This window comes from Prionailurus viverrinus, chromosome C2 (assembly GCF_022837055.1).
Source record: "Prionailurus viverrinus isolate Anna chromosome C2, UM_Priviv_1.0, whole genome shotgun sequence".
In the NCBI taxonomy this organism is placed as follows: domain Eukaryota; kingdom Metazoa; phylum Chordata; class Mammalia; order Carnivora; family Felidae; genus Prionailurus; species Prionailurus viverrinus.
This window is the reverse complement of record NC_062569.1, coordinates 49,509,631-49,523,503: the sequence shown is the minus strand read 5'-3', so window position 1 is coordinate 49,523,503 and position 13,873 is coordinate 49,509,631. Positions and strand designations below refer to the sequence as shown.

Sequence of the window (13,873 nt, the reverse complement as noted above, 5' to 3'; positions counted from 1 at the left end):
CAGAATTGGACAGAGAGAAGCATTTTGAAATCACTCTTCATATTTAAAAAGAAGTTTTGTGCTTGTTTGTGCCATAAGTGACCTATGCAAAGTATATTGTGTTCCTATATATTCCTATTTCAAAACAATGCTACAGATTATGGTAAAACTTAAAATATTCATGTTAAAAGAACACAAATGCAGGCATACTCTGAGTGTTGAAATGCAGTCAACTGTACTGTTTTACAATCAGTAGTAAATAATGAGATATATACTTTTAGGGCTTTATTATATGTAAATTTTAGAATCGTACAAAAATATGCTTGTAAAGATATTTATAAATGCTCAATTAGAATATTCGTATTAATTTTTAAGTTCTTTGAAACTGGGAAAAAAGTGAAATCGCATATATGAACAGTTCAAAAAAATTACTGCTATGTACTCCCACTGTAATGGCACCTTAATTCATAAAAAGGCTTTCATCCAAATGAGAGTAAAGGGCATATCAAAATGTTCGCTTTATACTTAAAGCAATACCACAGGCAGGTAAAGAGAAAGGTTTTTCCATGAGTGGTTAATGCTTTGTTCAAGGTCAAAGCGAGATGGAGAAGCAAGGAAAACCCGTTGAATTTGTGAGAGTTAAAAGACATGCCAACATTCCTGGAAAGATAGATTTAAACTATTAAAATTCACTTTAACTGCACAAAGTTTGCTTTTATTAGAGGAGCTCCTAATTTTAGAAGTGTTTCTTTTCCTGATGATTTTAATAGTACTTAAAAAAAACCTTCACATTTTAAAATGATAGAAATGGTAACAGGCACACAATTGCTAAGAATATGCGTTCTCTTTGTTAGCTGGTGGTACAAAACCTAATTGTGCTTTTCAGTTAAGAATATATCTGAGTCCTTAATGTGTGGACATTAATTCTATATGATGTCTTTTTGTGCTCTTTTTGAATCTTTTTGTGTGGTGTGCATGTACAATGAATATTTAAAAAATGATAATTTTATAAATTGCTTTCTTCAGATTAGAGTTCAAAATAGACACAGGAGTAATCATTGTTCTAAATGTCTTTTATGTGTGTTGGATCAGTGTTGGTTGCTCTATTGAATATGTTAAGAAAATAGAATCTCTTTTCTCTAGTTGAGAATGATTGTATAAGGTATAATGCTTTTATTTTCCTATGATACTTAGGATTAAAGTCAGCTATGAAGGCTAACAACAATTTTCAATAACTTTCCCTATATTATGATTATTTAGTTTAGGAGGAATTGCCTCAAAAGTCATTTTCGATGGTTTCTATGTAAACAGCTGCTCTCTGTGTTCTTGAACAAATGCAGGGATGTGTTCTGTGTACCCTAGGCACACACACACAGGAAGGTTAGAGTTTGCAAAGCTCTTGCACATGCACAGTATCATTTCAACAACTCAGGGAGGTAGATATCACAAGTTTCATTATCTCTACAAATAGGGAAGTTCAAGCTCAGAGTTGCCGAAGGTCGCATAACTGTATAAGGAAAGCCTATCATTTGAACACAGGTCTTTCCTTTTAAATACCCAGCTGAGTCTCATGTACCCTTTGTAAAACAGAAGATAATAATCATGTCTGAGAGTGACTGAAGAGTGTATTTTTTTTTCCTCTTGATATTATCAAATTCCATTTATTCTCTCAAATAAACTCTCTATCTTCAGAAGATATGATGCCAAAATGACCTACCTACTCTGTTTTCTTTTCTTTATTTTTAACCAGAATCTACACTATCACACCTTCTGGTCCCTATTCTTCTCTTGATTGGCTGGATTGTGGGCTGCATCATAATGGTTTATGTTGTCTTCTCTTAGAAAGGTAAAGTTTTCAATAATTGAATATGTTTATTCATAAAGACCATACGTTACTCCAGGAATAATCTTTTCTGTTTTACTAATGGAACATTTTATCATACAGGCAAGAAGACTTCAGATTGACTTCATTTAGAAGAATTAAGAAAAACATGAACATGACAGATTATTAAACATTTCTCATGTAAATAAACTGCAATGTTTGACATCACTTTCTAACCTTGGATTTGTAAACTGTTACTTTGGTGTACATATGAATCTTTTTAGGACCTTTTAAAAATTCCAACTACAAATAAGAACTGTAAGAAATTATGGATGAATTTCTCTATAACCTGGGAATAGGAAAAATGTTCCAAACTTTGACTAAAAATGCATAACCAATAGGGAAAAGTTTGATAAATTACATTAAAAATTTTGGGGGGGTGCCCACCAAAAAAAAACCCTATAGAAAAAATGAGCTAGAGATGAATAGAGATCGTTGTTCACAGAAAATAAGCTGTAAATATAAACTTCCCCTTCCCCTCTTGCTCATGATAAAAGAAGTGTAATTAAAACCGCACTGGAGAACCATCGCTCACCTCGTAGCTGGGACAAAACAAAGATGTTTGACTTTATATATGTGGGGAATAAAACACTCTCATATACTGCCTTTAGAAATTAAAAATGGTACAGAATTTTTAGAGGTGTTTGACAGTCAATATCTATCAGAATTAAATATGTATTTAACTTCTGACTCAGCCATTCCTTTTCTAAGAATATTGCATTTCCCACAGATGCACACTGGTAAAAGTGCAAAATGGCATCTGCACAGGCCTATTCATTAAGGCATAATTTGTTATAGCAAAAACCTGGAAACAAGCCAAGGGTCCATTAACAGGGGGCTGACTAAATAAACTGAGTTCTAGCCACATAATGTGTTACTTGGACGTCTGTGAAAACGAATGAAGGGAGTCTCTATATACTGATGTGATGTCATCCCCAGGTCAAAGTGTTGAGTGAAAAAAGCCAGGTACAGAATTATATATTCTACCTTTCTATAAAATGGAGGGGGCTGTATCAATATGCACATTCTTATTCAAGGGCTCAATATTCTTTTCTCCAGCACTTTAAAACAGAAGGTAACGTTTTAAAGGAGGAATAGAAATGAATTTTTCTATTTTTCTATGTTTCCACATCCAACCTGATCATTTTCTCAGAGAACAAAGAAAGCTTAGCGCAGTAAAAAAGAACAAAAATTTTGGAAGTCAGATTGCTTTATCCTAACTTGGGAGTCCTTTGAATAGTTAATTAATCTCTCTAACCTCAGTTTTCTCAACTATAAAAGAAGGATAATAATATTCTCATGGGATTGTTTTGAGGACCACAATGTTTTCTAAACCTGCCTGATCTGAATTGACTGAGTCATTTGTGAAAAATACAGATTCTTGAGCTCCTTCTCTAAGAGTTTATTGTGGTAGGTCTGGAGAAAGCCTGTTAAAAAAATCAATTCTCCAGGTGATTTTTATTATCAAAGAAGTTTGGAAAACACACTTACAGTGTATGTGTATATGTAGGCATTCCTCCAGATACATATAGACATTGATCCACGACAGCTTACATTGGTAAGTCCCAGCCACTTTTCTGTTTATTGCTGCAGCAAAAAAATTGCACTATATTATTATATTATATTATATTATATTATATTATATTATATTATATTATATTTTAATTACATTAAGTATAATGATACATAGTATTATTTGTCCACTAATATTTTCACATATGTGAATTTTATTTTCTTTATTAAATTTAAGCCCGTTATTGGTGAATCCATTTCTTACCTTTTCAACGTATAGACTATAATTCAAATTAGACAACTACTAAATATGCACCAAAAGGGTAATTATTTTCCCCCTACAATATCCTTGAATACACAATGTTGATGCTCTAAGTTTGAACTTTAAAGATGTTGAAGCAATTTAAGCTGGATTGGAATTCTCAAAGAAGTGACTAGTGATCTGTGAATAATACATCTGAGTAGATGATTGCATACAGATCTTATAAGGCATAGAAGCTTATATGTTTTTAAATTTCCAAAATCTTCAGTGTACGTTCTGTCAAAGTGCAGTTATACCTATTTGAGAAGAGTATGATGGGTTAACTGTTTCTTGACATTTTTGACTGAATTAATGCCTAGCCTTACATCATCATAATACCCACCCTATGCCTCTCCCCTACCCCAAGACCTGTATTGATATTAGTGCTGAGAAATACTACTTTTCTAATACCTATTAGGACATAAAATATACAAAACTTTAAAGAAAGCTGTTTATCACTCTCTGTGTCTGGGAAAAGTGACAAATTCCACTGAGTCTTGAAATGTTTAAGGAAACTCCTCATGATCTACCAAGCTCAACAGAGCTGAGAAAATTCCCAAGGATAAGTCCTGGAGGAGAGATCCCTGTGCACAAACAGATACAAGGTTTTCAAGTAATATGCATTTATCGATCTTATAATAAAATAAACCTGAATTTCTCTTTTTTTCTGAGGAAATTTCCTAGTTTTATTTATTATTTGTTTTATTTACTGTCCTTTATTTTTGCTTATTGCAGTTTCTCAGACATCCCCTTTCTCCTCTTCTTTCTTAGACAAGCACAGTAGTTCCACTTAAAATATAAATATACATTAGCCTGAGATTCCTTTAGAGGAAAGAAAGAAAGAACATCAAAAGCAGAAGAATATTTTGAGTTGGTAATTTCCCTGAGAATGAGATGGATAAGGTGTTTTATTCTGCTCTCCTTTGAAAGTGATTTCCTGTTTTGCAAAGTGAGATGGGTATGCAATTTCTTATAAATCATCTGAACGAATCCTGAGTGGGCACAAAGTGGGTTTTTTTTTTTTTTTTTTGGAAGGACAGAAATATCCCAGGGCTTCAAATTTAGGCCATTATCGGAGATTTAAGACCATTTTCAGTAATTTCCCTGGGCTGGGCATACACGCCCTTATAAATTCAAAATTCCAAATGACACAAATATAGAGCTGATGAAGTTATTTTTAGAGCTTATGCCTATGACTATTAAAGGAAATAGGATATTGATTAGAATCTTGATGCTGAATGAAATAGGGTCATGGAGAGATTGTTTTGAGTTACAGGTTACCTGCTCTGTAAAATCGGTCCAGAAGTGGAGAGTAAATGGAAACAGGCTTAAAAAGTGGTTTGCATACTGATGTGCTTAAACCCTCTAACCTGGCATCCTATTTGTTTTCTCTCATCTCTACCATGTGAAGATATACTCAGGATAGGATGTATTTGCATTTAGAAAATGCAATTCCCTAGTTTAATCGACACGGTGATCTCATCAGGATGTTATAGACATTGGGCATATTCCTCATTTATCTCGCTAAAGGTAGAAACTTGCTTTGGAGCCCATTGACATTAGATGGAGAGATTGCTTTGGACCTCTTCAAGCATATAGCCAGATCTGTCCAATTTTGTTTTTCCCTTCATTTTCTGCTCTTATCTTTATTTAATATTCTCTCTCACTCTCCTCCTATTTCCCTGTTGTACGGAATTGACACTTCTTTTCTGGTCTCAGTAGCCCATGGGGAGTAATGAAATCACCTTAATATCAGTAATTCTAACTTCCTTGGCTCTTGCACCCTCCTGCTGAGGAAGCCAGGAGGGTCTCATGTGGCTCACATGGGCTTATGAATATGTCCCCTGCTCTAGTCACCACTTCTCCTCTCCAGGACCCAGCCGTGTCTCAGAGACACTGTGGGTGGTTTCCCATTTCCCCCATTTCTCCCATGGCAGCCCTCACTGGGCCTATATGTTGGTCTGTGAGCAAGTAGTTGTTTGTGGAGTTCTAAAGCAGTGCTGCCTAATGTTACATGTTCCTCAGGGCTTAATTAAATAGTTCTTTTAGTTTTCATTTTCAGCCTCCCCTCTGGCTCCCTAGGACATACATCCAGGGCAGAGCCAGACAGACTCAAGTGGCACCTGCCACACTGAATTCACTATCACTGGGTCAAGTTCCTCAAGCCTGGCTTCTTCGAGGAGTTCTCCCAGGAGTCTCCTCAAAGTTACGCAAGCAGGCTTTAGTTTATTTGCCAGATCAAGATACCAGACATGCTGAGAGCTGTTGGGATCTCACTGCCACTCGAGTAATGCATCTGGATTCTCAGAGTCTTGTGATACAAATAAGTAGGGTCGGTGATAATTTAAGACAAAATACTGGTCTCAACCTGCCAAACAGATTTAAAATGTCTTTTAATGTTTATTTATTTTTGACAGGGAGAGAGAGAGGGAGAGAGAGTCAGAGAGGGAGATGCAGAATCTGAAGCAGGCTCCAGGCTCTGAGCCGTCAGTACAGAGCCCGACAAACTGCAAGACCATGACCTGAGCTGAAGTCATTCGCTCAAGTGACTGAGCCACCCAGGCACCCCCCACCAAACAGATTTAAAAACGAGTCGACTGATTAACCATTGGAAGAACATTATTTTAGAATTCAGTGTTATTAGACATTATCATCTTGGTAAGAGTTTATCTGAGCACCCTTACCTCCAAACACACACACACACATTCCCCACTAAATAAATGGCAGGTCCCCTTTTTAAAACTGATGTATAGTTGACATATAATATTAGGTTCAGGTATACAACACAGTGATTCAACATTTATATTGATTACAAAATGTTCACCATGATGAGCATAATAAACTCTTTCAATGTAGGGTGTGTGACAATGTAGGATTCACTAGACATGACAGGAAGATGTCTCATGGATATATATCAAGTGAATAAGTGAATGAATGCCTGAACATTACCTTTAACCAAACAGCCTCATGAGATATATTAAGCGTGAAGCTCTTAGCACAGTGTCTAACACTTACTATGTGCCCAACTAATGTAAGATTATTTTAATCATTATTAATGTCACAATTTTCCTTACTACATCTTACATACATTCTTATTTATTCCGGTGAACAACTCTGTGAAGTAGAAATTATCATTAACTCCATGCTGAAAATAAGCAAGCTGGAGTACAGAAATGTTGAGACTTGTTCATGATTATATAGTTAGTGATTGGTACAAACAATACTTGACCCCATGTCTTCTGATTTCAAATTACAAATTGTTTTCTACTATACTGTATGATCAAATTATAAGACTTTTTTTTTCTGAGAGAGAGAGAGTGCAAGTGGGATAGAGGAGCAGAGGTAGAGAGAGAGAGAATCTCAAGCAGGTTCCATGCTCAGACAGGAGCCCGACACAGGGCTCAATCCCACAGCCCTGGGGGTCATGACCTGAACTGAAATCAAGAGTCAGACGCTCAGCCAACTAAGCCACCCAGGTGCCCCTAAGATTCTTTTTGAACTATACTAGAAGATGCACCAAATTTCAGAGGAGGAAATCTCTACCCTATATTTAAAGAATTAACAGCTACATTTGTTTCTTCTAGGTGACATTTTATTTTCATGCTTCTTGGTCTCCACATTTGCATCCTTTGGCACAACCTCCATTCTTTCTCTAACCTCCTTTTGGTTTTCCATTCAGTCCCTATGTAATACTGTCAAGTTCTTAGGTTTCTGTTATCAGTCCTTTGACATTAAAGGATCTTTGTACCATAGAACTTAAGGCTCTTAACCAGGTATATCTGGGCTGCCTACTTTCATTTCTAGCTCTAAGCCAACTTTGCATGTTCTGTTCTGGAAAATAACTACTCTTGGCCCTAGCATATTCCACCCCTTTTCCAAACACCTAAATTTATATAACTGCCTCCTTCTAGACTTTAAATTTTGGCTCAAATGTGAGCCTCCTTCAAGAAGCAAAGGGACATGGAACTTTAAAGCTTTCTCTGTATCTACAGATAGAGTGAGTTGAGGGTTTTCATGTTGTAAGTGCTGTAGCGATATTCACACAAGTGCTTGCAAGTAAACATGTAATCCCTAGATAGTAAGGGTTTTTAGATCCTTGCATAGTTCTAATAACAAAGACATATGAAGACTATCATTAAAAGAGACATCTGTAATAAAGGCCCTCTTCTCCTGACAACCTCAAACAATTCAGTAGTAAAAAGTTCAGATTTGCTTCATCTATCTTCAGTGCTGCTCACTTCCTCAGAAGTAACTGCTATTAGCAATTAAGTGGGTATCCATCCAAAATCATTGCAATGTGTTTACAAGATAGTTTACATGATATGGTTGTAAAAGTGCTTTCTTATTCATTATCTCACTTGATTCTCATGAAAGGTAGGTGTATCCAGATGTGTGAAATAAGACTTAGGAAGTCTTTATTTGGGCAAAGTCCCACAGCTGGTCACCAGCTCAGCAGAACTTAACCCAGGGCTGTTTTATATAGTCTTTCTGCTATAACAGATGCCAACTTGCAGCATGTGTATTTAAGATTGATGGAAATGGAGAGAGCATTGAACTTGTACAGTAAATGACTTAGTCTTATTTATGGTGTGGCATGTATCTATATTGCTTACATTTTTATATTCCATTAGCCTGTATCTTCATGTAGTTAAAGCACTGAACAGCTGCACTTGCTCTGAGATGCTCAAAAGTCCCTCCCTTACCCCCTTCTTCTTCCCTAAGCCCGAGGCTGATGTATTCATTTTTCTACCAATCTTGATAGAGGTATACAGTGAAGTTGATATGGGATCTCTGAAAGTCCAACTGTCTGGCTGCCTGGTGCATGTCTCTACAATGTGATGAGTTAAAATTTTTCAAGTTTAGATGGGGCACCTGGGTGGCTCAGTTGGTTAAGCGTCTGACTCAATATCAGCTCAAGTCATGATCTGGAGGTTTAGGAGTCCAAGCCCTGTTGTCAGGCTCTGTGCTGACAGTGCAGGGCCTTCTTGGGATTCTCTCTCTCTTCCTGTCTTTCTGCTCATCACTTCCTCTCAAAATAAATAAACAAATTTAAAAAATACTTAAAAAAAGTAAAAGTTTTCAAGGTAAGAGACGTCGCTTCATAGTCCTGGGACTTAGCTATGATACAGAATACCCAGAAAAGTAATCCTTTATGTACCAAAAAAATAATAAAATTACCTAGCAATAAATTTAACAAAGGAGTGAAAAACTGTGCTCTGAAAACTCTAAGACATTGAAGAAAGAATGGTTATTGCAGCATTAACCATAACCAAGATATGGAAACAGTCCAAGTGTTCATTGATAGAAGAAGGGATGAAGAAGAGGTAGTATATATATATACAATGAAATGTTTTTCAGCCATGAGAAAGAATGGGGGCGCCTGGGTGGCTCAGTCTGTTAAGCATCCAACTTCGGCTCAGGTCATGATCTCACGGTCTGTGAGTTTGAGCCCCGCGTCGGGCTATGTGCTGACAGCTCGGAGCCTAGAGCCTGCTTTGGACTCTGTGTCTCCCTCTCTCTCTGCCCCTCCCCTGTTCATTCTCGGTCTCTCTCTTCTCAAAAATAAATAAACATTAAAAAAAAAAAACAAGAAAGAATGAAATCTTGCCACTTGTAACAACATGGATAGAGCTAGATGGTATAATGCTAAGCAAAATACGTCAGGGAAAGACAAATACTGTATGATTTCACTCATATGGCAAATTTAAGAAACAAAACAAATAAGCAAAGGAAAAAAAGAGAGAAAGACAAACCAAGAAACAGACTCTTTGTTCTAGAGAACAAACTGATAGCTACCAGAGGGGAGGTAGATGGGGGGATGGGTGAAACAGATCATGGGGATTAAGAAGTGTACTTGTGATGAGCACTGGGTGATGTATGGAACTGTTGAATCACTTTATTATACACCTGAAACTAATATAACACTGTATGTTAACTATACTGGAATCAAAATAAAACACTTTTAAAAAAGTAATTCTTTGGAAGACTTTTTAAAAAATCCATGTCTACATAAATTCAATTTAGAGAAAAAAGAAAAAATAAATCAGTGGCATTTTAGTGATGACTCCCATCCAGGAATCCAAAGAGGTTTAAAAACAGCAACAGCAGCAGCAACAGCTCATTACTCTTAGTAGCGTATCTACAGATAGTGACAAGGAAACCTGTTGAGAAGAAAAGTGGCGTGGTGTATGAATACATCAGGTAATAGAAGTAGAATAGAGTCCAAGTAGAAAGCAGGGTGTTGTGACCCATTATCTTGAGGAAAGCAGGCCAGGATCAAGTGTGGGGAGGAACTCAGTGTTATATTTTCAAACCACATTTGACTTTTCTTTGATGTCACATTAAGATATTTAGCTACCGAGAAGCATTTGAAATTCATTGCCTGAAGTAATTTTGCCTAACAGTTATCAACTGGAATTTAGAAGGCCGTATTCCAGGTAGTGAAAGGATGTGCCCTTCTGATTAATCATCTCAGTCTAAAAAAATGGTAAAGAGAAAGTCCAACTCAATACTCAGCCTTGGAAAAATGGTTGGAATCCCACTTCCCTTGAGATAGGTGGCTTATGAGTTGGTGACTATTTACAGAAGGACTTGAAGAACAGTGAAAATTTAAAGGCTCAGTAATCATCAATCATGTTGCAGTTAATTAGACTGATTTCCAGCAAAAGTACTTGATGTGTTGTGGTTTTTTTTTTTTTTCCCCCATGTCTGGCCCATCCATTGTTTGATAAAAGATTGTAATAGAGATCTGGTTAATTTTCTAGTAAATTGATAAAGTTTTTTTTAAACAACCAGAACAAAGACCTCTGTGGTATGAATCATCTGTGCACATAAGTGTCCAGAACCACAATGTCCTTCGTTGTCATAGAGGTAGAGACTGGTTTCTCTCAAGTCAATGTACTCTGTATTTTTAAAGCCCACCCCCCTTAGTTTTCCAACATGTCTTCCTACATCCTTCCAAATCTTATTTATTCCCTTCCAATAATTCACTACTATATCCCACTAAGTTTTATCTGAAGGAATTTTAACCATGTAGTAAAGAAAATAAAGTCCATGTCGGTATAAGTGTGTGTGTGTGTGTAACATGAAAAATAAATTTGATAAAAAAGTTTCCTTCCTCTTAAAACTATTTCAAGTCTCTGGATATTTCTTATTCCAAGAGTTCTCAATATTTGGTCCCTGGACAAGCAGCATCAGCATCATCTGGTAACCTGTTAGAGATGCACATACTGGGACTCCAGGGCTTTTCAATCAGAAGCTTTGGGGGTGGGGCCCAGCCATAGTCTTTTAACAAGTCTTTTTAGGTGATTGTGATGCACACGTGTTCATGTTGGGAAGCTCTGTCTCCAAGCTGTCTAACTTGTAAAATATCATCTCAGCTTGGGCATGTATCGGTAACAACCTGACACAGTCTTTTTCTTGAAATCTATGAGTTTCTTTAAAAAATTTTTTTAAGTGTTTGTTTATTTTTGAGAGAGAGAGAGACAGACAGAGTGACATCAGGGAACGGAGAGAGAGGGAGACACAGAATCTGAAGCAGGCTCCAGGCTCTGAGCTGTCAGCAGAGAGCCCAACGCGGGGCTGGTACTCACGAACTGTGAGATCATGACCTGAGCCAAAGCTGGACGCTTAACCGACTGTCACCCAGGTGCCCATGATGAATATCTTTTAAAGTACAGTTTTTGCTCTCTTTCTGAATCTGGCTCTAATTTACTTTTGATGAACGTTAGTCCATTCTTGATAATTCAGAGGTCACAAATTCACATGCTTGGGGGACAGCAAGGTAGTGGAGGTGAGAGACACAAAACCCAAAGTAGAGAACAGTGAAAACTATGTGAACAAATGGAGAGTTCACTCCTTCCTGCTTGCATCCATTGAAATTCATATTTAAAAGAATATTATCTAATAAAACAGACAACATTGTAATCAATGAGACTTAAAAATCTATTTTAAATATATTGTCAAGAAAAGATTTATAAAAAGTGCCTTTAATTCCAGTTGCTGTTGAAATTACATTTATTTAAATATATATGAACCCCAGAGGAAATAAAATAAAAATGTATAGTACAGTAAGATTCTTTGCTTTGTGTTAGACTTTAGGAAACCAAAGCCAGGTCTACAGCTAGGTTTAAAGACTTGTGCAGGATTTGAGATCTTTTTACAATGACTTGATTTTATTTCCTTGTCTGATTTCACTTAGCATTAGGTTAAGAAATATATGCAAGAGCAAATTCGAGACATCTGCCTCTTGAAAAGAAATCAAAGCATGGGGAGGCAGAGAAACTAACATAAAATACACTTTTTTGATCTAAGATCACTGCTGTACAGGACTCTCGGGCTTTTGGATAAAAAGTTAATGTAAGTAAAGCAAGTGTTACTGATTTCCCTTCATCTAATGAAGGTTTAGAAAAGGAAATGACATTTTCCCCCCTTCCAAGAGAAGACATTATCTTTCTAGTTTGCATATGCTTCACCTCAAACCTTGAAAAAGATATTTATTTCCTTTTAGCTTAATGAACATATTTGCTTTGTTGGGCTTCTGGAAACTATACTATAAGAGGAAATAAAATTTAGATATAGGCTCTCTTTTATTGTCTTTCTCTAAACAAGATCATGTCTGTGTTTTAAAACTCATTGTTAGGTTCTAATGATAGTGAAATTCTTTAAATCATGGTATTTCAAACATGAAGTAGATAAGTTTTAAAAGTTTACCTAAGAGGGATGCCTAGGTGGCTCAGTGGGTTGAGCGTCCCACTTCAGCTCAGGTCATGATCTCATGGTTCATGAGTTTGAGCCCCGTGTCAGGATCTGTGCTGACAGCTCAGAGCCTGCATCCTGTTTCAGATTCTGTGTCTCCCTCTTTCTCTCTCCTCCCTCCCACTCATGCTCTGTCTCTTTCTTCTCAAAAATACATAAACGTTAAAATTTTTTTTTTAAATAATACAAAAATAAAATGCTATTTTTTAATTAAAAAATTTTTTTAGTATTTGGATCAGCACAGTGCTCTATAGTTGTGTCCTCAGAGCAAGCCCTTAATCACCCCTTTTTCTGGTGGCTACAGGGATGATGGGTGCAGGATGGGGCCTTTCTGGTCCATAACACAGGGTTCCCTGAGACATCTTTTTTTTCCTGGGGTTACCTGAGTAGATGCCTACTGGAAGATGGCTCTTGCACAGAAGACCTGGCTGGTGTGGTAGCCCTGGCAGAGCCTGAACCCTTATACCTTGAAATCTTCAGTACACTTTCATATAGGCATTGGTCAAGGTGACCAACTATCCCAGTTTGGATATCTATGGAATGGGAGAAAATTGGCAAACTGTATATCTGATAAAGTGTTAATATTCAGAATATATGGGGAACTCCCATAACTAGCAAAAAACCCAAATAGCCCAATTAAAAAATGGGCAAAGGAAGTGAAGAGACATTTCTCCAAAGAAGATATGCAAATGCCCAAAGGGAAGGTGAGAAAGTACCCAGCATCAATAATCATCAGGGACATGCAAATCAAAACCACAATAAGATATCACCTTACATCTGGGGTGGGGAAAAAAAAGAAGATATCACCTTACATCTGTTAGGATGTCTTTAAAAAAAAAAAGGAAAAAAAAAGTGTTGGCAAGGATGTGGAGAAATTGGAACCCTTGTATGCTATTAATGGAAATACAAACTGGCAATTCACTATAGTAAAGAGTACGGTGCTCCCTCAAAAAATTAGAAATAGAACTATCATATCCAGCAATCCCACTTCAGGGTATATATCCAAAGAAAATGACATCACTATCTCCAAGAGATATTTTCACTCTCAAGGCTATCATCACAATAGCTGAGACATAGAAGCAACCTAAGTATCCAAGGACAGATGAATGGATAAAGAAAATGTGGTATACATATACAATGTCATATTATCCAGTCTTTAAACAAAGGAAATCCTGCCACTCATGACAGCATGGATGAACTGAAGGACATTATGCTGAGAGAAATAAGTCAGACACAGGACAAACACTACCTAATACTTAGATGAGGAATCTAAAATAAATAAAGTCATAGAAGCAGAGAGTAGGATGATGGTTGCCAGGGAAGGGGGAAACAGGGAGGTATTAATTAGTGAAAGGGTACAAAGTTTCACTTATGCAAGATGAGTAAGTCCTAGAGATATATTGTACCACGTAGGTACTGTAGTTAACAAAACTGTATTGTAT

At 36.7% G+C, this 13,873-nt stretch overlaps 1 protein-coding gene across 2 annotated transcripts in view; it reads left to right on the top strand.

The window, feature by feature from the left end:
- STRIT1 (small transmembrane regulator of ion transport 1) overlaps window positions 1-13,873 on the top strand; it is a 66,220-nt gene that overhangs the window by 35,567 nt on the left and 16,780 nt on the right. The window contains exons 2-3 of one of the 2 annotated variants that reach the window (XM_047876507.1): window positions 1,730-1,825; window positions 1,925-2,001. In XM_047876507.1, coding sequence (XP_047732463.1) covers window positions 1,730-1,821 — 92 coding nt within the window. In that variant the 3' untranslated portion in view covers window positions 1,822-1,825; window positions 1,925-2,001. Of the gene's footprint in view, window positions 1-1,729; window positions 1,826-1,924; window positions 2,002-13,873 lie in introns of those variants that run through there. The other variant, XM_047876508.1, reaches the window with a different exon arrangement.